Raw genomic sequence first — 22,813 nt, 5'->3', positions numbered from 1 at the left:
CTTTGGTCTCATGTGACCACATGACATTCTCTCAAGTCTTGTCTGAGTCATCCAGGTGTTCATTGTCAAACTTCCGACATGTCTTTGAATGTGTCTTCTTGAATAAGGAAAGCTTGTGGGCTCTCTAGGATGGAAATCTGTTTCAGTAAAATGTGTTACTAATGCTTTTTCTTGGCGACTGTGCTCCCAACTCCCTTGACATCATTAACCAGCTCCTCCTTTGCAATTCTAGGAAGGTCTCTCACCCCTTTCTCAATTATCCTCACACCACTATGTAAAATATGTAATGGTGCTCCATATCCGGGGCAATAATCTAGATCTTGTATTTCTTCCATTGATGAATGACAAATGGTCTCTTTTTCACCATACTTACCATACAAAGTGATGGTCTGAAGTCCATTCCAATCCTGTCCCAGACTGTTCTTTGATCTTGGCCATGGTGGTGGAGAACAGTGTCTTTTATTCACAGAATGAGTTGAGATGAGAAGTAGTTTCCCATTATGGATAGGACTAATATGTGTCTTTCATGGACGTGCAGGATAACTGGTCTCTGGGGTCAGAATCCATGTTGGATGCTGGTTGGTGAGGAATGAAACGTATCCCCTTTAAAATTTATTGTGGGTATTTTTTTACGCATTCTGTCTCTCTTTGTTGCGTAAATTCTGGACTGTTTGTATCTTTGCAGGGGTAAAATTAGCAAGGAAATGCTGATTTTCTGGAAGTATAGCATGTAGCTCCGAGTTTGTTCCCACTTTTGTGCTCCAATGACTTTTCCCTCTATGTGTTAAGACATGGACACACAGAATTGTACATCCATCCATTCATTTTCCTCCGCTTATCCGGGTCTGGGTCGCGGGGGCAGCAGTCTTAGTAGGGAAGCCCAGACTTCCCGGTCCCCGGCCACCTCCTCCAGCTCCACCGGGAGGACACCAAGGTGTTCCCAGGCCAGCTGTGAGACATAATCCCTCCAGCGTGTCCTAGGTCTGCTCCGGGGCTTTTTCCCGGCTGGGCCTGCCCGGAACACCTCACCAGGTAGGCGTCCGGGAGGCATCTCTTAGGGTGAGTCCAGTTACCCTACGGAGGAACCTCATTTCAGTCGCCTGTATCCGCCATCTCATTCTTTCGGTCATGACCCAAAGCTCATGACCATAGGTGAGGGTGGGAACATAGAGAGCCCTCGTAGACCCACCACCTACGGGGGCAAGCATAAGGATCTGGTGCATTGTGTGTTGGGTGGCGGTCAAGGGCGGTTGCCTGAGCGACCTGGTCTTTGGTGGCCAAATCTGGTTCTTGGGACACAGAATTGTGCATTCAGAAAATGGGATTCCAATGACCAAAGGGTGTAATACCCTACGGCCATCTTGGTGTATCCACCAAGGTCTTGGTCTCTGGTGTCAGTGTCTAAGGATATTTATGCTTACACAATGTCAAATGTCAGAACCCTGTTTTATGATTCCCCTTGAAAAGGTTGCTTTGCGGATCAATTTGAACCAGGTTCCACACTATCAGACACGGGAAGGCAAGGTCGGCTTATTAGAGCCATACTTTCTACACCGAGATGCAACATCCTCAGTGACGTCTGATGTGTGTGTGATGTGTGAAGGTGCATGAACTGTTCTGTCTACTTCCAGGTATGACCGAAATAAGCTCCTTTTGAAGGAAATACAAAATATTCAGTACGTGTCCTGTATGAACCCAACGGCTGGCAGCTTCACCATCAATCCAAGGCTGCAGGTACTCAGAGTATACCATGTTTACCAATTATGATTGCATTGGGAACACTGTAACACGTTTCCTTGTTTATATTGTATCTCTCTCTCTCTCTCTGCAGCGCCATTTCTCCGTCATTGCCCTCTCTTTCCCCGGAGCTGAGGCCCTCACAACCATTTACACTGCAATCCTATGGCAACACCTCCAAAATGATGGCTTTGCCTCCACAGTACGAAAGAGCACCTCAGCTCTGGTGCAGCTAGCCGTGGCTATGCATCTGCGTGTCGCCTCCACTTTCCTACCCACCGCAGTCAAGTTTCACTACATCTTCAACCTGCGAGACCTCTCCAATATCTTCCAGGTGACGCAAAGAAAAGAAGAAATTCTTTTATTCACTGTGCTAGATGTCAGAGGTCAGTTTTCCACGGCAATATTATCCTGCTCTCTGAGAGAAACTAAGCCTCTGTCACTAATTTCTCATTTAAATGATTATCGATTGAGCAGCTCAGCCTTAAAGCCAGAAATAAGTCTGAAATATAAAATGGATTTGCACTTGCAAAGGGTATTAGTGATGAGTTAATATACTTGAAGGATATAATAACAGGGCATGGGAGCAGAACAAGAGAGACGCTTTTAGAGGCAAAACTTAAGTCCAAATAGCCCACGCTTTCGTGGAGGTCAGGCTCCTTGATTTATGATCATAAATCCTCCTGGGAATTTACCAAGATAGCGCTTAAGTCTTTTTATACCGCTTTCTATTTATTTCCTGACTGCCTCCATGAAGTAATTCGGTAAGGTGCGTATGGCCAACAAGAATTACTATTATTACTGGTGAGAGGTTTTGATTGGGTGGACCGTAGCAGAGCCTGACCAAAAATCTTGTCTTTCAGTGAATTGTTCATGTGGAGGCGCCATAAGAGAAAAATACAAAGTACAAGACAAAAAAGATAGAAATACAGTAAAGTCTCGTTATAGCGATATTGTCGGGAGTCGGAAAAAATATCGATATAACCGGACTGTCGATATATCCGATCCTGCGCCGAACTGCATTAAAAGTGGGCAATAATGCACTCGACATTGTTCTATAGTATAGAACAATGTCGAGCAGCTTTAATCAACCTTTGCTTAAGGATTTCAATACCAAAAAAAGAACACGGCGAACGGCTGCTTCCAGTCAACTTTATTTTTCACACTTCCACCACCAGAGCACAGCACACACACCGATTCCTGCACTTCCTGGTTCACAGGTCATGCTCAACCCGCCCCACATAGCTGGCCAAACACATGCCTGCAACAGAAGAACCAACTGCAGCATGTACATATGAAAAACAGTGATTATTGCAAGCGATAAAAAGATATCTGAATACAACACAATTAAATACATGTGTTTGGCCAGCTATGTGGGGCGGGTTGAGCATGACCTGTGAACCAGGAAGTGCGGGAATCGGTGTGTGTGCTGCGCTCTGGTGGTGGAAGTGTGAAAAATAAAGTTGACTGGAAGCAGCCGTTCGCCGTGTTCTTTTTTGGCATTGAAATCCTTAAGCAAAGATTGATTTAAGCTGCTTTTGTATCGATATAAGCAGACCAAATTGGCTGGCGGAAGATGAAAAGGGCATCGTAGTAACCGGATTATCATAATAACCGGGTATCGTACTAACTGAACTAATTATATCATAAAAGACTAGAAATTTGCCGGGAAATGAAAATAGTATCGTAACAAGTAGTAATTCGTTATAACCGATATCGATATAACGAGACTTTACTGTACAATGTTGGCTTACTGATGAGTAGCTGCTCCATTTTTGTCAATGGCTTTGGGCATACTCGATGCCAGTGTTCCCAGGAGGCTAGTGGGAATGTTGATCCAGTTGATGAAGATGGCTTCACGGGGGGGCTTCCACCCATGGCGGTCCAAATGAGTTTTTTATCAGTCGTTACCACACATACAAGGGCCTTCAGTCATGAGGTATGCCCCCCCCCCCCAACATTCCCACATCTGAACTTGCCATTTGACGCCCCTGCACAACCAAAAGCTCTCTTGTTCTATGTTCTATGTTCAGTGTGCCTACACTGGCTTTACTTAAAACAGATCAAATTATGCAAAATGTAAATTCTTGCAATTTTTTGACTGGTCTTCAAAATGTAATCAGGAATGTTTTTATGCAATAAGAATGAACACTGGAGTTAAACAGGAAAGGGATGCAGCTCTAGCAGTAGTAAGGTGTCAGTAGTGTGAAGTGCAGTTCGGTACTTTCTGCTGCAGCCGCCATGCTTCAAAGCATGACAGATTGCCAGATTGCTTCCAGGATGCTTCCATACTTTGCCCTGCAGCAGCGATAAGCAGACATCTGTGGACAGGAAACAAATAAACAGAATGCAAGACTACTAATAATAATTAGGCCTGTCCAGTGATTAAAATATTTCATTGTGATTAATTGTATTTTGTCCATAGTTAACTCGTAATTAATTGCAATTCATCACAGATGTTTTTGATGAGGAGGGATGTAAACTTGTGGTAAACGATTGGATATGCGTATCGATGCACGGGTGAAGATGCAATACAAAAATGTTAAAATATTATTTTTTACGATTATGAGAAACAAGAAATGGTTTGGAAAATTAGGTTGGGGGAAACAGCCATCCATTTTCCATGGCGCTTATCCTCACTGAGGTGGGGGCATGCTGGAGCCTGTTGGAGGAACCATTATAATAATAATAATAATAATAATAAAGGAACAAAGTCATATTATTCTGAAAAAAATGACATTTAACACAAAAACTAAACAATGGGGGGAAAGTTCATATGAATAATAGGTCTTTCCATCTTTGTCACGAAGCTGAATTATTAAATATAAAAGTTCTTTTGAAAGTGCCCCCCATTGGATTTTGGATGTGCACCGTCCAACTGAACACCATATAAACCCACACAGGGAAAACTGTGATTATTTTTCCTCACTTTCCCTTCCTCCATCCGTCCAGTCATGGTCATATCACCTCGTACTTCGGTACATGATAAAAAAAATTAAAATTAAAATTAAAATTAAAATTAAAATTAAAATTAAAATTAAAATTAAAATTAAAATTAAAATTAAAATTAAAATTAAAATTAAAATTAAAATTAAAATTAAAATTAAAAAAATATTTTAAAAAATATTTTAAAAAATATTTTAAAATATTTTTAAAAATATAAAAAATAAAACTTAAATTATATTAGAAAGCAGGAAGTGAACAAATTACAGTTACTGATTGTAAAAGTACCAGATGGACGGGTAGGATTTAATAAGCTTTGCTTCTTCCTACTCCTTTTGGACATGTGGAACTGTGAACTGATTATGGGATGCACTCAATTGTAATCTGATGCATGTTCAAATGAACTAAAACCATTACCATTACCACTCTGAGAGAAAATAAAGACAGCAAAGGACGGCCAAAACTTGTTTGGAGTTCTTCTGTCGTACTTTTTCAGCCTCTAGCCTCTAATGCCTCTGGACAACCAGGCAGAAGCTGGCAGCTTCACAGCTCTAATTTCCACCTCCGTAGTTGCTTTGTTGCTAAGCTAGGGAAATATCTGAGATGACACTACAAAAAGCGCCTTTGCTTTCTTCAAGTGTTGCCCTAAATACTTGAAACGCAGTTTGTAGTTTGGTGTTTCAAATATTTACTTTGCCTTGAATAATTGCACGTCTAAATGTCTTTATGCTCATCTATTAGCCCCATCACACCCACCCTCAGTGCTTTTTGCATAATTATTCATTGCAACACGATAAGAACATTACACCCTGTGGATGTTCAGTGTGACGTACTGTTAGTGAGGTACAGTAGCCAAATTCCACTAATAGGACCAAGCCAATCCGACTTGGAAGATTGTCAGAATGCTGTTTGTGCTCTGTCATGACCATCAGGCATATCCGCGGGCTTGTCTACTGCACATCAGCCCAAACGAGCTCCTCAATGCTCAGGAGGGTGAAAGAGGTGGTGGAGTGAAAGCAGAAGACAGACGTCGGAAACGGAGAGCTTTGAAGCCGAACTGTACTGACTGCACGAGATGTCTTTATGATGATTTGTGGAGAGGCAAGTGGGTGCGCTTGTTAGTGGGGAGGAGGAAGCATTGTTGGGGGGGCTCGGAGCAGCTGTCAGGCTACAAGAAAAGTGTGCTCGCAGGAGAGCAGACATGCCTCCTTGGAATTGAAAGCGGCGTTGAGGAATCTAAGGATGGAGAGAATTTGATATGTCCGAAAATATTTCAGATTGGGAATGCTTGGTTGGTTGCTTAATTACTGCAACAGACACATTTGTACGAGGGGTGTGAATCTCAGATACACATCTTGATGCACTGCCAGCGATACAGTACTTTAACGATACATGGAATTTCCTGCGATACGATTCACCCTCTTCACGATATTAGACGATACGATGCAATGTGATAATTATTGAGTTTAAATCAATGCGATCTAATATGATATGGCGCAATTTCTTGCGATATGATGCAATTCAACATGATGCAAATAAGAAAAGGGAAAAACTGGAATTCAGTATGGTCCTACGAAAAGGATTTGGCTTTATTCCTTCTAGGCCAGGGGTCTCAAACTCAATTTACTTGGGGGTCACTGGAGCTCGGGTCTGGGTGAGACTGGGCCGCATCAGGTCCCCCCCCCCCAAAAAAAAACGCATTTATTAAAAACAAAAAAAATTTACAAACTTCGCTTTAGTTACAATTTTGTACAAGAAAAGCTCTGATAAAACATTCCACTGTATCTTACTATATCTTACTTTTTATTTTTCTACACAAAATAAGATGAAAAATAAATAAACAAATCAAGAATAAAGAAAATCAATCAATCAGTAATAAATATAATAATAATAATAAAACAGCAAATAATAAAAACTTAAACCTAAACGGTAGCCTTCAAGTTCTTTCCTTTAAACTTAAATAGCCAAAAACTCACCACTTCCACACGGATAGGGAGTATAACTAATAACAGTTATTTAACCTTTAACATGAACATTAATCAAACGTAATAATTTTTTTCTGGCTACATGATACCATACAGCATCCATATCAAACTTTCATATCAAGGCGGGGCCTCAAACTAGTGTCCTGCGGGCCGTGTGTTTGAGACCCCTGTTCTAGGCACTTGGCAGTAAATCTGCCCCCACACTTGTTGCAGGGACAGACAAATAGCTCCTGGACAATTTGGAAAGCAGTGGAAGATCCACTGACATGATTTGCTTGGTTCTTCCCCGGTGTCTGACCAGGAACTAGACGGGGAGGCGGTGGTAGACTTGTCCATGTTGTGGTGTCTCCTTTTTTTTTGGGGGGGGGGGGGGGGGGTTCCTTGTATTTGCAGTGCTGCCATTGTACGGCTTCTTAACGCAGCATTATTTGCAAATGACGGACGTTTTATCCAGCTTTCCGCCGTTCTTTGCAAATCCGTAGTGTTTCCAAACATACCATTTAAACGTTGCGGGGGGGTTAAATATATAGGCAAGGGGTGTTCCATAATGTAGCGTTCAACTTCAGACAAATCAAGCCGTGACATTCAAATACTGTTCATGAATAACGTTAACTCATTCACTGTCATCCCCTATAATACGGCCTACACCTTAACCTATAATACATCTATACCTAACCTATAATATGGCTGTACCTAACCTATAATACATATATACCTAACCTATAATACATATATACCTAACCTATAATACATATATACCTAACCTATAATACGGCCTACACCTAACCTATAATATGGCTATATGTAACCTAACCTATAAAATGGCTATAATACGGCCCAAATTGTCCATAGGTATGAATGTGAGTGTGAATGGTTGTTTGTCTATATGTGCCCTGTGATTGGCTGGCCACCAGTCCAGGGTGTACACCACCTCTCGTCCGAAGACAGCTGGGATAGGCTCCAGCATACATCCACCCTAGTCAGGATAAGCAGAATAGAAAATGGATGGATGGGAATCAGTTCCAATGTTTTGTCTGTGCAGAGAGGAGGTGAGGTTGCGTTTCATGTAGATTGGGCAAAGTGCAGGGCGTGAGAGCTTCTCTCAGTATTTTTTAGTCGAGATTAAAAAAAAGAGATTACTGGTAGTTTTGATAAATGAATTACACATCATAATTCATTTTTCCATTTCTTAATTCCTTGAAAGCAGTAATTCTTATCACTAACACTCAAAATAACTCACTTTTGGTGTAAAACATAATCATTTATCTCACTTAATGGTTCATTTAATGCATTTAATTAAGTTTGCTCGGAAAAGCCAGAAAATACACTGGAAACATAAACTCAAACTAGCTTTCTTTGACCGTAAATTCTAATTTCTCATAAGAACAAGAACTTTTCCATCTGCTGTTATTCAATAGAGTTACATTTCCAGTCCATGCATACAAATGCTGTACATACACTGGTGTGAAAAAAGTTGCCCCCTTCTGATGTTTTGCATGTTAGTCACACATGAGGTCGTGACACAGCATCTCAATAGGATTCAGCTCCAAAGTCGTAATGGGAAACAAAACAAACCTTCCAAAATGTTCAGCTTTTGTCTGGTCAGACCGCAGAGTATTTTCCCAAAGGTCTTGGGGATCATCCAGATGTTTTTTGGTAAAATGGAGACCAGCCTTAATGATCTTTTTGTTCAGTTTTGGTCTTGGAACTCGGCAATGTTGGACATTTTTGCACAGTATCTTTCTTATAGTGGACTCTTGAACACTGACCTTAACTGAGGCTAGTTGTTGTTGTTGTGGGGTCTTTTGTGACCCCCTTAGTTGAGTCGTCACTGTGCTCTTGGGTTCATTTTGGGTTGTTCGGCCACTCCTGGGCAGGTTCTCTCACTTTGGTTGGCTGGAGTCCCAAAAGCTTTTGAAATGGCTATATCACCTTTTCCACTTGGACTCATTAAATGGTGGGGCTTCACACAGGGTAGGTTTAGAGTCACACAAGTTCGTGTCTTTCATTCATTTTCTACCGCTTTTCCTCACAAGGGTCGCGGGGGGTGCTGGAGCCTATCCCAGCTGTGAGGCCGGGTACACCCTGGACTGGTGGCCAGCCAATCACAGGGCACATATAGTCAAACAACCATTCACACTCACATTCATACCTATGGACAATTTGGAGTCGCCAATTAACCTAGCATGTTTTTGGAATGTGGGAGGAAACCGGAGTACCCGGAGAAAACCCACGCATGCAAACTCCACACAGAGATGGCCGAGGGTGGAATTGAACCCTGGTCTCCTAGCTGTGAGGTCTGCGCGCTAACCACTAGACCGCCGTGCCGCAAGTATGTGTCTTATGTCATAAATTGTTTATTTATGGTGATTATAGCTACAATATTGGGTTACATAATTATTTCATGTTAAGCTGAATAATTGTGAAGTCGCATATAGCCTGGTTGGGGTTTTGTGACAGCGATACTGAGTCAACATAGAGAGATTTGTTTTTGCTGTGACGCACGTGTAAAGTGTGGAATTTAGCTATTCCCACCATTACTCAGTGAAATGAAGTAGAAAAAAGCCACATTAAAAGTCAAAGTATTAGGTGATTCATGCAGTACTCGAGGAAAATGTTCACATCTCGAGTAGCGGCAATAATTTCAGCTCTTGCATGAATGTTCAGCACACACATCTCGACACACACCTCCCCATCTGCCCCATTACACAATGGATTTAGCAGACAATTGTCACATTCGGTGGGCGCAAATATGAAGGCAGATCATATTCGAGTGGCTCGGCCCACCCCGGAGATGATTGCCCGCGATTGGAACAGTTATGGCCGCTGGAGACACTGAAGATCTTGTTTCACTCTGTTTCAGTCTATGGGTGGCCTTGCCTGGGTGCCCTCTCATGTCTTATACCCAGGAAGGCAGGAAGTGAACAAATGTAACAGTAACAGATTGTAAAAGTAACAGAAGGGGGGGGGGGGATTAAATAAGATTGGTTTCTTCCTACTCGTTTTGGACATGCAGGACAATGAATTGATTATGTGATGCATTCAATTGTATCATGATGCATGTTCAAATCAAAATCAAATCAACTTTATTTGTATAGCACTTTTTCTGCAAAGACATGCAACACAAAGTGCTTTACAGAATTTAAAACAATTACCAAAAAAAATATATATATATAATAATAATAATAATAATATATATATATAATAACAATAAAATTAAAAAAAAAAACAATTACCACAATTAAAAGGAAACACACACACACACACACACACACACACAATCACACACAGTAGGGAGACATGGCATGGCACTGAGGATCAAGGAAACGCCACCTTTGGGTCCGTCCACACTGGGAGGACCCGCAGGCCGTTCCATCGGGGGACCAACACCTGGGCCCCCCGACTCCGACAAACGGGCGGACCCCCACATTAAAAGCGAGGAACCCCCAGCCGGCCGGGTTGAAGGGACCCAAGGATGGCACCCCCTTAGCAGACCCGTCACAGCCCCCAGTGTGGAGGAACCCCCCCTGAGGAAACACTGGAGTTAAAAGCTAAAAACTAAAAGCATAAAATAGGACTAAAAAGATAAACATAAAAACATGAGAAAAGTTTAAAATATAAGTTAAAAGCCTGATTAAAAAGGTGTGTCTTTAATCTTTTTTTTTAAATACAGTGGAACAGGCTGTTCCACAGGTGGGGGCCATAGTGGCTAAATGCTGCCTCACCGTGGGTTTTTGTTCTGGGTTTTGGTATTGTTAAAAGGACAGTGCCGGAGGACCGCAGGTTTTGTGGGGGTTGATATGGTAAAAGCAGATCAGATAAATAAGAAGGTGCAAGGCCGTTAAGACATTTAAAAACCAGTAAGAGAACCCTAAAATCGATCCTGAAGCGGACGGGGAGCCATTGTAGCGACTTTAAAACTGGTGTAATTTCAATCTGTTTTAGAAAAATGCAAACATTCTCCACTTCAGGGTAAAAAATGAATGAATAAATAAATCACAGAGATCAGTAAAGGGACCGACGACTAGGAGCCGCAAGGTTGCCGACCCCGCACAAGACCAATTTGCCTGGAAAACAAAGCATGAACAGGAAACACAGGCGGTAACGGTAACTACAACCATATACATAGTTCATTCATTCATTCATTTTCTACCGCTTTTTCCTCACGAGGGTCGCGGGGGGGTGCTGGAGCCTATCCCAGCTGTCTTTGGGCGAGAGGCGGGGTACACCCTGGACTGGTCGCCAGCCAATCACAGGACACATATAGACAAACAACCATGCACACTCACATTCATATGTCCTATGGAGGGTGGGATTGAACTCGGGTCTCCTAGCTGTGAGGTCTGCACGCTAACCATTTGACCCTACCCTGAATCATAAATAATGAATCATTCATTCATTTTCTTCTGCTTATCCTCACGAGGGTAGCGGGGGTTGCTGGAGCCTATCCCAGCTATAAATAATAATTCATAATCATAAATAATTAACTTCATTCATTCATTCATTGTCTACCACTTATCCTCACGAGGGTGGTGGGGGTTGCTGGAGCCTATCCCAGCTATAAATAATGATTAATAATCATAAATAATAATATAAAGGTCAAATAATTAACTTCATTCATTCATTCATTGTCTACGGCTTATCCTCACGAGGGTCGCAGGGGTGCTGGAGCCTATCCCAGCTGTCACAGGGCACATATAGACAAACAACCATTCACACTCACGTTCATACCTATGGACAATTTGGAGTGGCCAATTAACCTAGCATGTTTTTGGAATGTGGGAGGAAACCGGAGTACCCGGAGAAAACCCATGCATGCAAACTCCACACAGAGATGGCCGAGGGTGGAATTGAACCCTGGTCTCCTAGCTGTGAGGTCTGTGCGCTAATGTTTATGATGATGATAGTTAAATGGACCAAATCTGCCTTTGGATTGGAACACTAATCTTTCTCCACTACCACCCTTCCCAAGGGTATTCTTTTTAGCACGGCTGAGTGTCTGAAAACCCCGTCGGACCTCCTGAAAATCTTCATGCACGAGTCTAACCGCGTCTACAGAGACAAGCTTGTTGAGGAGCACGACTTCCAGATCTTTGATAAGCTACAGGCGGACATGGTGAAAAAATACTTTGAGGTGAGTTTTTGCTAAGTTTCAAGGAGGAAAACACCGCATGAGCTGATCCGTGCCTTTGGACCTTGACATCGGTCAGGAACACCATAAAGAACAAGAAGCGAGTCGTGAAAATGATGCTCAGGGAGTGGGTGAGGGGGTGAAGTCGAGTGAGGAAGGGATTGTGGAGAATATTAAACAGGGCGGTATGGGGGGGAATCTGGCTGTCAGGGCGGTGTACTGTCAAGCCCAGCAAATTGGAAAAACATTTGAATTGGTTTCTGTCCTCTTCTCACCCCACAACACTCTATTGGTCCATCTCTTGTACACAATTCATACCACAATAGGGAACCTGACAGGAAGTGTGTCCACACAAAGAGGGGGTTTACAACCTCTGTAAATTGATGACAAAAAAAAAGACTCTTTACAAGCACACAAGACAATTTTTAGTGCACTGCAAGGACGCCGATGTAATAATATGGAAATGGAGGCTGCAATGGAGAAAAAAAAATGTCGATGTGGAATTGGAAAAGCATTGCACCCAAAGTAGTAGTATGGAAAACCAAACCAAATCTCTACAGTAAAATATTCAGGTGCCTGATAGTTGCTGGAGTGAAACTGAACTAGGTCACCCTCTGCGCCGCTGCCATATTCAGCTGTGCCCCTGTCCACACTGTTTAAGCTTAACAGTAATGTTATGCTGACAAGGGTCCTGTGTGTATGTGTGTATGTGTGGTTTTTTTTTGTCCCTCCCTCAGGACATGGAGGGGAGTCTGGAACAGACCCGGAAGATGAACCTGTACTGCCACTTTGCCCACGGCCTGGGGGAAGCCAGGTACATGGCTGTGGAGTCCTGGAGCAGCCTCAATAAAATCCTGCTGGAAGTACTGGACAGCCACAATGAGGTCAACGCCATGCTCAATCTGGTGCTGTTTGAAGACGCCATGGCTCACATGTGAGTGGACAATCTCAAACTCCAGGGACAATGTAGTAGAGCAAAAAGTCGAGATAAAAGTGTTTTCTTTCATCTGTCATAAAATGTGCACAAAGTAGCTTTCTGTTCAGTGCAATGGAAGATTCATTACTGTTATTAGAATTAAAATATAAAATGTAAAATATACACCATTGCGGGCAGCACAGCGGTCTAGTGGTTAGCGCACAGACCTCACAGCTAGGAGGACCAGGGTTCATTTCCCACCCTCGGCCATCTCTGTGTGGAGTTTGCATGTTCTCCCCGTGCATGCGTGGGTTTTCTCCGGGTACTCCGGTTTCCTTTCACATTCCAAAAACATGCTAGGTTAATTGGCCACTCCAAATTGTCCATAGGTATGAATGTGAGTGTGAATGGTTGTTTGTCTATATGTGCCCTGTGATTGGCTGGCCACCAGTCCAGGGTGTACCCCGCCTCTCGCCTGAAGACAGTTGGGATAGGCTCCAGCACCCCCCGCGACCCTCGTGAGGAAAAGCGGTAGAAAATGAATGAATGAATGAATACACCATTGCAACAAAACTATGTCAACAGCCCTTCAAAAACCCTTCATTATCACATACTACAGTATTAATTGTCCCTGTACCCTAGAAAGCGCCCATGAATGATACGGGAAAAGGCCAAAATGATACTGTGTCAAAGCCCAGGGCAGTGATACTGATAAAATATAGAGTTTAACCATGTCCAGTATCAGCCCCCGTAGCTGTCCACTCAGAGCGCGCTGCTCTGGTATCGTGCCCGTGAAACATCCAATCAGAGAACAGCGCACGAGTGCTTAGTGCCTAGTGCTTCTCCAGTCACCAAAAAACCCAAACTTGATTAATGGAACTTTAATTGTCAGACATTGATAAGATAAGACTGTTGATAAAATATTATTGTTGAAATATTTTTGCAATTATTGTTTTTACACTGTTTAGATATAATACATGTAATAAACTGAAAAAATTCTGGAAACAAAATGGTCTTTTGATTAAATAGTATGTGATAATAAGCTCATGGTTAAATAGTACGTGATAATAAGATCATCACATGGTTTGTCTGGTATCAGGCCAGGTATCATGCCCCCAAGTGTCAGTATCAGCTTGTACTGGGAAATCTCCCAGTGGGCTAGTTCCAGTACTGTGGATATGTTTATTTAGTCATAGTAAAAGTAGTAAAAGGATAGACAATCAAAACCAAAGCTGTGCTTATATATGTGAACGAATGACTGATGGTGAGCGCGCAGACCTCACAGCTAAAAGACCAGGGTTCGTTTCCACCCTCGGCCATCTCTGTGTGGAGTTTGCATGTTCTTCACACAGAACATGTGTTGGTTTTCTCCGGGTACTCCGGTTTCCTCACACATTCCAAAAACATGCTAGGTTAATTAGCAACTCCAAATTGTCCATAGGTATGAATGTGAGTGTGAATGGTTGTTTGTCTATATGTGCCCTGTGATTGGCTGGCCACCAGTCCAGGGTGTCTCGTCCGAAGACAGGTGGGATAGGCTCCAGCAACCCCCGCAACCCTCGTGAGGAAAAGCGGTAGAAAATGAATGAATGAATGAACGAATGACTGATGGTGACGGAGAGAGCAAAACCGTGTAAGCCAAGAGATAATGCAATGCCCCATTGTTGCTTTTGCACTTTGCTATTTGCTTCATGAGTCTGGTCGCCTGTACAGCATGCCTCCCCCCCCCCTTAGCATTTATCATCCACTTCTAACCCATCCCTGACTGTGACTGTCTCCACCTCTGCATGCAGCTGCCGTATAAATCGAATCCTGGAGTCTCCGCGGGGTAACGCACTGTTGGTTGGAGTAGGCGGCAGTGGCAAGCAGAGTCTGACCCGACTGGCTGCCTTCATCTCCAATCTGGAGGTTTTCCAGATCACCTTAAGGAAGGCGTACGGCATTGCTGACCTCAAAGTAAGCACACAATCGTACAACACAGGAAGTCACGATGGAAGTCATTGCGAGTTTCTACACTAAGTGTGTTTATGTGTTCCTATCTTTTCAAACAGGGACATACTCTTTCCAGTATAGAAACACCGTGCTTGTTATTCACGTGGCGTCCTTGCCGTGACAACCTAACAATGTTTCGCCCCGTTGCTGCAAAATCTCATTATGTGTGTCACTCACCCACTCCGTGTCTTTCTCTCACCCAGAGTGACCTGGCTTCGCTCTACATCAAAGCTGGCGTGAAGAATATTGGCACCGTGTTCCTAATGACTGATGCCCAAGTGGCAGACGAGAGGTTCCTCGTTCTGGTCAATGATCTGTTGGCATCGGGTAACAGCAGGCTTCACTAATTACTGTCTGTCAGGTTTGGGAGGAGAGAAAAGCTTTATCGTTGCCACGGCCAATAGATAGCTGGGCTGTCTTTTTATCCACATTGTCCATACACTGTCCATACACTGTCCGTACACTGTCCATACACTGTCCATACATTGTCTCTACATTGTCCATACAGTGTTCATACATTGTCCCCAGACTGTTCCCACACTGTCCATACATTGTCCGTACATTGTCCCCACACTATCCATACATTGTTCCCACACTGTCCATACATTGTCCCTACATTGTTCCCACACTGTCCATACATTGTCCCTACATTGTTCATACATTGTCCCCAGACTGTCCCTACACTGTCCATACACTGTCCATACACTGTCCATACATTGTCTCTACATTGTCCATACAGTGTTCATACATTGTCCCCAGACTGTTCCCACACTGTCCATACATTGTCCGTACATTGTCCCCACACTGTCCATACATTGTTCCCACACTGTCCATACATTGTCCCTACATTGTTCATACATTGTCCCCAGACTGTCCCTACACTGTCCATACACTGTCCATACATTGTCCATACACCGTCAATACACCGTCCATACACTGTCCCCACACTGTCCATACATTGTCCATACATTGTCCACCCACTGTCCATACACTGTCCCCTCACTGTCCATACATTGTCCATACACTGTCCATTCACTGTCCCCACACTGTCCCCACACTGTCCATACACTGTTCATACACTGTACATACATTGTCCATACATTGTCCCCACACTGTCCACACACTGTCCCCACACTGTCCACACATTGTCCCTACATTGTCCATAGACTGTCCCCACATTGTCCCCACACTCCCCACACTGTCCCCACACTGTCCATACATTGTCCCTACACTGTCCCCACACTGTCCATACACTGTCCATACACTATCCCCACATTGTCACCACACTGTCCCCACACTGTCTCTACACTGTTCATACATTGTCCCCAGACTGTCCATACACTGTCCATACATTGTCCCCACACTGTCCATACATTCTCCCTACACTGTCCATACACTATTCATACATTGTCCCCAGACTGTCCCCAGACTGTCCATACACTGTCCATACATTGTTCATTGGACAATATGCATGTTGTCCATACACTGTCCATACATTGTCCATACGACAATACGTATGTTGTCCCTACACTGTCCATACATTGTCCATTGGACAATATGTATGTTGTCCATACAAATGGTGTATGCAAACCAGAATAAGGCATTCATGGGAAGAAAGCACATATTTTCCAATATTTATCCATTAATATCGACTACCTCATTCTTCTTTACTGTTTTCTGATAACAATGTGCATGTCGCTATGTAGCTCTGAGAGGTGGCAGGGATTTGGGGGGCCGGAACCCACAACGCCTGACCAATCACAACACAGTTAGCATGGTCGGGGAAGGAGGCTGCAGAATAAGAGGCGAAAAACAGATTTGCCCCGTACACAACCTTGAGATTTATAGAGTATTTTATTAAAAGAAAGCGACTATAGTGCCCCACCGGGATCCAATATCATTTTAAAAGCCCCTGAAATGAGCATGAGGGGGCCCCTTTTAAAGTGGGAGGTTGTGGTTTCATTGCCGTTGTGTGTTGTGCGTTCCATTTTCCGCATGATGTCATTTTGCGTACCGGTGCACCTTAATACATTTGATTATCTATGAAAAGGTCATTTATTTTGGTAGAGTACGGTGAAACTCTTATATGGTTTACATTCATTAAATATCTTTTTCAATAATTTGAATTTGATTATAGATTTCAACAAAAAAAAACAAAACAAATTCAGTATCTAAAAGTTCTAGTTCTGTTCCCCAAAGATCAGAAATGTTTTCACAGCCCCTTGATTTGAAATACTAGATAAAGTGATAATGCAGTATATATTTATGTATCTGTACTGTACAGACTGAACTTGAACACAAACCAGAAAAATGCAACAAAACGAGAGCATAGCAACACATTCAAGAGTGAAATGGCATGTTGAGTACTATAAATTAGTACATGTTGGCTGGTCTGCCACCTGAAACACCAGCACTGCGGTGCATGAAAAGGTTTCCCCCCAGCTGCTTGGAGCGTGGGCCAGAATACAGTGCACCTTTTTTGACCTTTCTTAGCTCTATACGCCATTGTTAGTGTTCTTTTTAGAAAAAAAAACATCACCAATATCTGCTATTGTACACACCCCATCATTGTGCTTTAAGATAGGACTGTCAGTCTATTATTATTTCTTTTATTTAACCTTTATTTATCCATTTATCCTTTATTCCCATTGAGATTAAGAATATCTTTTCCAAGTGGGACCTGGCCAAGACAGCAGCAAATATTTCTGACACACAATACAGATACAGACAATTATCACATACTACAGTATTAATTGTCCCTGTACCCTAGAAACCGCCCATGAATGATACGGGAAAAGGCCGAAATGATACTGCGTCAAAGCCCAGGGCAGTGATACTGATAAAATATAGAGTTTAACCATGTCCAGTATCAGCCCCCGTAGCTGTCCACTCAGAGCGCGCTGCTCTGGTATCGTGCCCGTGAAACAACCAATCAGAGAACAGCGCACAGCTTAGTGCCTAGTGCTTCTCCAGTCACCAAAAAACCCAAACTTGATTAATGGAACTTTAATTGATAAGATAAGACTGTTGATAAAATATTATTGTTGAAATATTTTTACACTGTTTAGATATAATACATGTAATAAACTGAAAATTTTCTGGAAACAAAATGGTCTTTTGATTAAATAGTACATGATAATAAGCTCATGATTAAATAGTATGTGATAATAAGATCATCACATGGTCTGTCTGGTATCAGGCCAGGTATCATGCCCCTGCGTGCCAATATCAGCATGATACTGATACTTGGGGGCATGATTGATACCTGGCCTGATACCAGACAAACGATTTAATAACCTATAATTACAACATTGTACATGCAAGCCATACAACTAAAAATGATTTACAGTAGACTTATGAGAAGCAGCTGCATATTTCAGCATCCGCCCTTCCTTTGACTATTGATTTAAAAGCATTTAAAAGAGATGAGCTCCTGTAATTTAAATTCCTTCTGGAGCTCATTCCACAAACTGAAACGCTCTGTTACCAAACCTGGCGCGGCAAAAATACGTTTTTTGAGCGTTTTTTGAACACAAATATCCAAGATATTCAATCACAATCAATGTTGATCCCATTCTGTTGTCATTCAAGGGGAGATTCCGGACCTGTTCCCAGACGATGAGGTGGAGAACATCATCGGCAGCATGAGGCCAGAGGTGCGCAGCTCAGGATTGATGGATACAAGAGAAAACTGCTGGAAGTTCTTCATCGACCGCATTCGCAGACAGCTCAAGGTGAACTCATCAGATACACTACACGCACATGTATCGTGCAAAAGAGCTGTGTGTTCTGTTCCTGTGAATTTCACAACTAATGATCCAGAGAAAGTTGTTCTACGGTGCTCTCCTCGGGGGTGGGGGGGTGGGGAGGGAGAAAGTTTGCCGTTAATTTGCTTCTCAGAAGCGCACCTCGGTTTGATCCTCATCTCCTCCTAATGGAGCCGCAGTGTGCTGCTTCTCACCTCACACCTCGTTTGTGATGCCAGGATACAAAACATTGTCATAGTTAAACATCTGGCTTTATGATGAAGTTCTTCCCAGACAATTTCCTCTTAATGACCTTCCGGGATGCTTTGGGAGGCGATGGACTGTCATAAATCACGGATATGAGTGGAATCAGGCGCAGTTCAGCTGTAGATAATTCCTCAAACGTTTAACTGTTTTGTTCCTCCTTGGTACTCAGGGATTCTAGGGGGTGTTAAATATCCTGACATTATTACCATATATAGGTCCATTACCATCCCTGTCCAGGTCTCTGCCTCTCCCAGCTCTGTAGAATGAATAAATAAAGACTACGGAGGTGGACGAATATGTATCTGCTTGACATTGGAATCCACAGTGATAATTATGTGGTCTCATTAGTCAGACTTCCTCCTTTCTACCTTGAGATGCGCCTTCTTGTATCATTCATTCATTTTCAATGCTGCTTGTCCTCACTAGGATTCGTATGCTGGAGCCTATCCCAGCTGACTTTGAACCAGGGGCGGGGTAGACCATGCACTGGTCAGCAGCCAATCACAGGGCACATACCGTACAGACGACCAACCATTCACACATATGGACAATTTAGTCTATAATTAACATAGCGCTTCTTTAATTGTGTGACGTGCCCCCCTGGGGGCCCTGCCATTGGGGTACCTCATTACAAAGTCCAGTTTCAGCTCACTGTCTGTGGGCTGGCGTCATGGAGCAGCTGCTAAGAATGAAGTCCAAGAGGGGGGTTCATTCACCTAACCCTAACCCACTGAATGAGCTAAGAAAATTTCACTCCGACAATTTGATATGTGGGATAAAGTTTAGCTCAGAGAGAATTTGTACCTCTTAAAAACAAACCAGAGTCAAAGGTAAAGACTAAACTCCCGGAATTTAACCTCACTCTTTTTTTTATGAATGAATGGTAGGTGGCTCTGTGTTTCTCGCCGGTTGGTAGCAAGCTGAGGGTTCGTAGCAGGAAATTCCCAGCTGTGGTGAACACAGCCATCGTCTGGTTCCACGAATGGCCGCGGGAGGCGTTGGAGTCTGTCAGCCTCCGGTTCCTGCAGGAAGTGGACAATATTGAAGTAAGAGATGCTCCTATTGGAATATACAGGAACTGTTGCATTGCTATGAAACTTCACGCAGTCTCATACGTTTGTGATTCCTGCAGCCCGAAGTGAAGGAGTCTGTGAGTAAATTCATGGCGTACGTCCACATGAGTGTCAATCAGACATCGAAGGAATGCCTGGCCGCCGAGCGACGCTACAACTACACCACACCCAAGTCTTTCCTGGAACAGATAAAACTGTATCGAAGTCTGCTGGGCCAGAAAAGTAAAGACCTCAGCAAGAAGATAGAGCGGCTGGAGAATGGCCTGCAGAAGCTCAGCTGCACATCTGCTCAGGTACTATCTTTATACTTCCGAGGATTTGACTGTTGTCTTTACCTGCGTAATGTTGTTATCATTCATTTATTTTCAATGACAAAAGGTCAGCAGGCAAAACGAGGTAGCAGAACAAAAAACAGCGGCATAAACCGACTAGTACTCATGAAGCATGGATTAAAAGCCAGAAAGCGAGGGAACAACAGGTACATGCACGTAGCAGAAGACAAGCAGCTGACAAGGATTTGTGGAAGCTTGAGGGACAATCTTGCAGAGCTGTGAGCAGGGCTTAAGTAGTCCAAAGGGATGATTGGGTACAGGTGTGTGCAGGAGTCGCCCGCCTGGTGCTGGTCAGGATGCACCGCAAGGTGGAGGCAGAAGGTGGCAGCAGAGCGACAACACAATCATAACAAAGATTTTAAAAATAAATACATTTCTGACTGTTTTTTAAGGCATGATTACGTAGGTCTTTGGGTTTGGGCGTTCGGTTTGAAGAAAAGGTATGATTACGTAGGTCTTTGGGTTTGGGCGTTTGGTTTGAAGAAAAGGTATGATTACGTAGGTCTTTGGTTTTGGCCGTTCGGTTTGAAGAAAAGGTTTATACAGGTCTTTGGGTTTGGGCGTTCGGTTTGAAGAAAAGGTATGATTACGTAGGTCTTTGGGTTTGGGCGTTCGTTTGAAGAAAAGGTGTATATCGGTCTTTGGGTTTGGGCGTTCGGTTTGACGAAAAGGTATGATTACGTAGGTCTTTGGTTTTGGCCGTTCGGTTTGAAGAAATGGTTTATACAGGTCTTTGGGTTTGGGCCTTCGGTTTGAAGAAAAGGTATGATTACGTAGGTCTTTGGGTTTGGGCGTTCGTTTGAAGAAAAGGTGTATATAGGTCTTTGGGTTTGGGCGTTCGGTTTGACGAAAAGGTATGATTACGTACGTAGGTCTTTGGGTTTGGGCGTTCGGCTTGAAGAAAAGGTATGACTACGTAGGTTTTTGGGTTTGGGCGTTCGATTTGAAGAAAAGGTGTATGTAGGTCTTTGGGTTTGGTCGATGGGTTTGAAGAAAAGGTATGATTACGTAGGTCTTTGGGTTTGGGCGTTTGGCTTGAAGAAAAGGTATGACTACGTAGGTTTTTGGGTTTGGGCTTTCGGTTTGAAGAAAAGGTATGATTACGTAGGTCTTTGGGTTTGGGCGCTCGGTTTGTTCAATGAGTTTAGATAAGAATTGTGTGGCTGTCCAATGTTTATTGCCTGACTGTATTTCATAACACGCTAAGCGTAATAAATTCATATTTCATAAATTCATAAAGACGTGTCATTTCCATACAGACAGCAAATGATAAATTGTAAACGTGACCATGGAGAGACAGAAGATATAATAAAATGCGTAGGCATGTTCGCTATGAAAGCTGTCCTGAAATGACCTCTGTTGTGAACCTGGCCTGCCATTGGTTGCGAACACTAATGTGCAGAAGAATACATTGTTTTTATGATTATTTTTTTATGTTTATGATCTCAGAGTCTTTACAGAGCAAAATGAATAATAGAACGCAGGATGGGGTAGTAGAAGCAGCCTCATTATCGTAAACTCTGTTAGCCTATAGCTTAGCTGCACATGATTTTCTTCTTACCTTACATCATCTGTTGAAACATTACACACTCCTGAAAGAAGCTGCCATACAAAGTGTTGTTTACGTACCCTGAAGTGGGTTGCCAAGAATGAGCGCACACATATATTTGTTAATGGAGGAGCCTTCTAATTAGAGAGCAGACTGTTTGCAGCAGCAAGCCACCATTAATACACGCTGTGTCTGCTGGCACATCTATTCTACCGTAAGTACTGTTACTTAACATTCAGCGCAGCTCACCAAGGGCCTCTGTGGTCATAACAAACAAGGGCCAGTGAGGTTAAAAACAACAGTAAAGGACTGTTGGACGTGCTGTGCTGAGTGGATGATTCATCCACTCCCCAGCCGACACGTTATTTTTATGTTTACCTCTGGATTTGTTTGCAGGTTTTGTCTTTGGCTCTCAGTGGTTTAGTTTAGTCTTCAGCAGGCTTTTTGTGATTAATGCGTTCATTAACCAACAATTGTGTCATAGCTATAATAGTATAATTAGTAATTATGCTACTAGACGGTGTAAATAATACTACAGCTTTGTACACGATTCATTTGGTGTAATTTCCACAGAAGTGCACTGTTACTGTATGTAATAATATTGCTGTACCTCAAATGGAATACTTTTATCAGTACAGTATACAGAAAATATATTTCTTGAGTCCACTTTTTTTTGTCCTTTGGTTTTTTCCCCGAGTACGGATTCGCCACAGGGGATCTTTTTTTGATCTGCATACTGATTTTGGCTTGAGCACTTGATATTCCGGATGCCCTTCCTGACGAATAACAATGATGTTACGAGTGGAGATTCGAACCCGGGGCAGCTCTAGTTCCTGCGTCCACAAATAAAAATAAATCAATTACTATGCTGGTAAAGGGGACCTATCATGCATGTCCTGCATTTGTATTGCTGTGGACTCCAATAGAGTATCTCCACACGGTAATCTTTGTGGAGATGCTTCACATTATCCACTTCTTTAAGCAGTGTTTCCATGGATTTCCTGCTTCCAGCCCACCGTGTTGGAAAAACAGGGAACGTTTTTTTGCCTTTGCCATCAGGAGATCCTCACAGTGTGAATACCTGGCACTAAATCACATTCAATCCACATCTTGGCTTTTGAAGGCTGTGGTCATAAACCTCT

The 22,813-nt window shown here is 42.9% G+C and overlaps 1 protein-coding gene across 1 annotated transcript in view; it reads left to right on the top strand.

Annotated features, from left to right (window-relative positions):
* Window positions 1–22,813, top strand: part of LOC144894420 (dynein axonemal heavy chain 9-like) — a 95,780-nt gene that overhangs the window by 66,979 nt on the left and 5,988 nt on the right. The window contains exons 38-46 of the mRNA XM_078789168.1: window positions 1,632–1,734; window positions 1,832–2,071; window positions 11,638–11,799; window positions 12,534–12,730; window positions 14,506–14,668; window positions 14,908–15,031; window positions 18,296–18,438; window positions 19,605–19,763; window positions 19,850–20,083. Of these exons, the coding sequence (XP_078645294.1) occupies window positions 1,632–1,734; window positions 1,832–2,071; window positions 11,638–11,799; window positions 12,534–12,730; window positions 14,506–14,668; window positions 14,908–15,031; window positions 18,296–18,438; window positions 19,605–19,763; window positions 19,850–20,083 (1,525 nt within the window). The remainder of the gene's footprint in view (window positions 1–1,631; window positions 1,735–1,831; window positions 2,072–11,637; window positions 11,800–12,533; window positions 12,731–14,505; window positions 14,669–14,907; window positions 15,032–18,295; window positions 18,439–19,604; window positions 19,764–19,849; window positions 20,084–22,813) is intronic.

Source organism: Doryrhamphus excisus, linkage group LG2, assembly GCF_037039965.1.
Source record: "Doryrhamphus excisus strain RoL-2023G ecotype Guam linkage group LG2, RoL_Dexc_Guam_v1.1, whole genome shotgun sequence".
In the NCBI taxonomy this organism is placed as follows: domain Eukaryota; kingdom Metazoa; phylum Chordata; class Actinopteri; order Syngnathiformes; family Syngnathidae; genus Doryrhamphus; species Doryrhamphus excisus.
The sequence above is the reverse complement of the archived record's forward strand: the minus strand, read 5'-3'. Positions and strand labels throughout refer to the sequence as shown.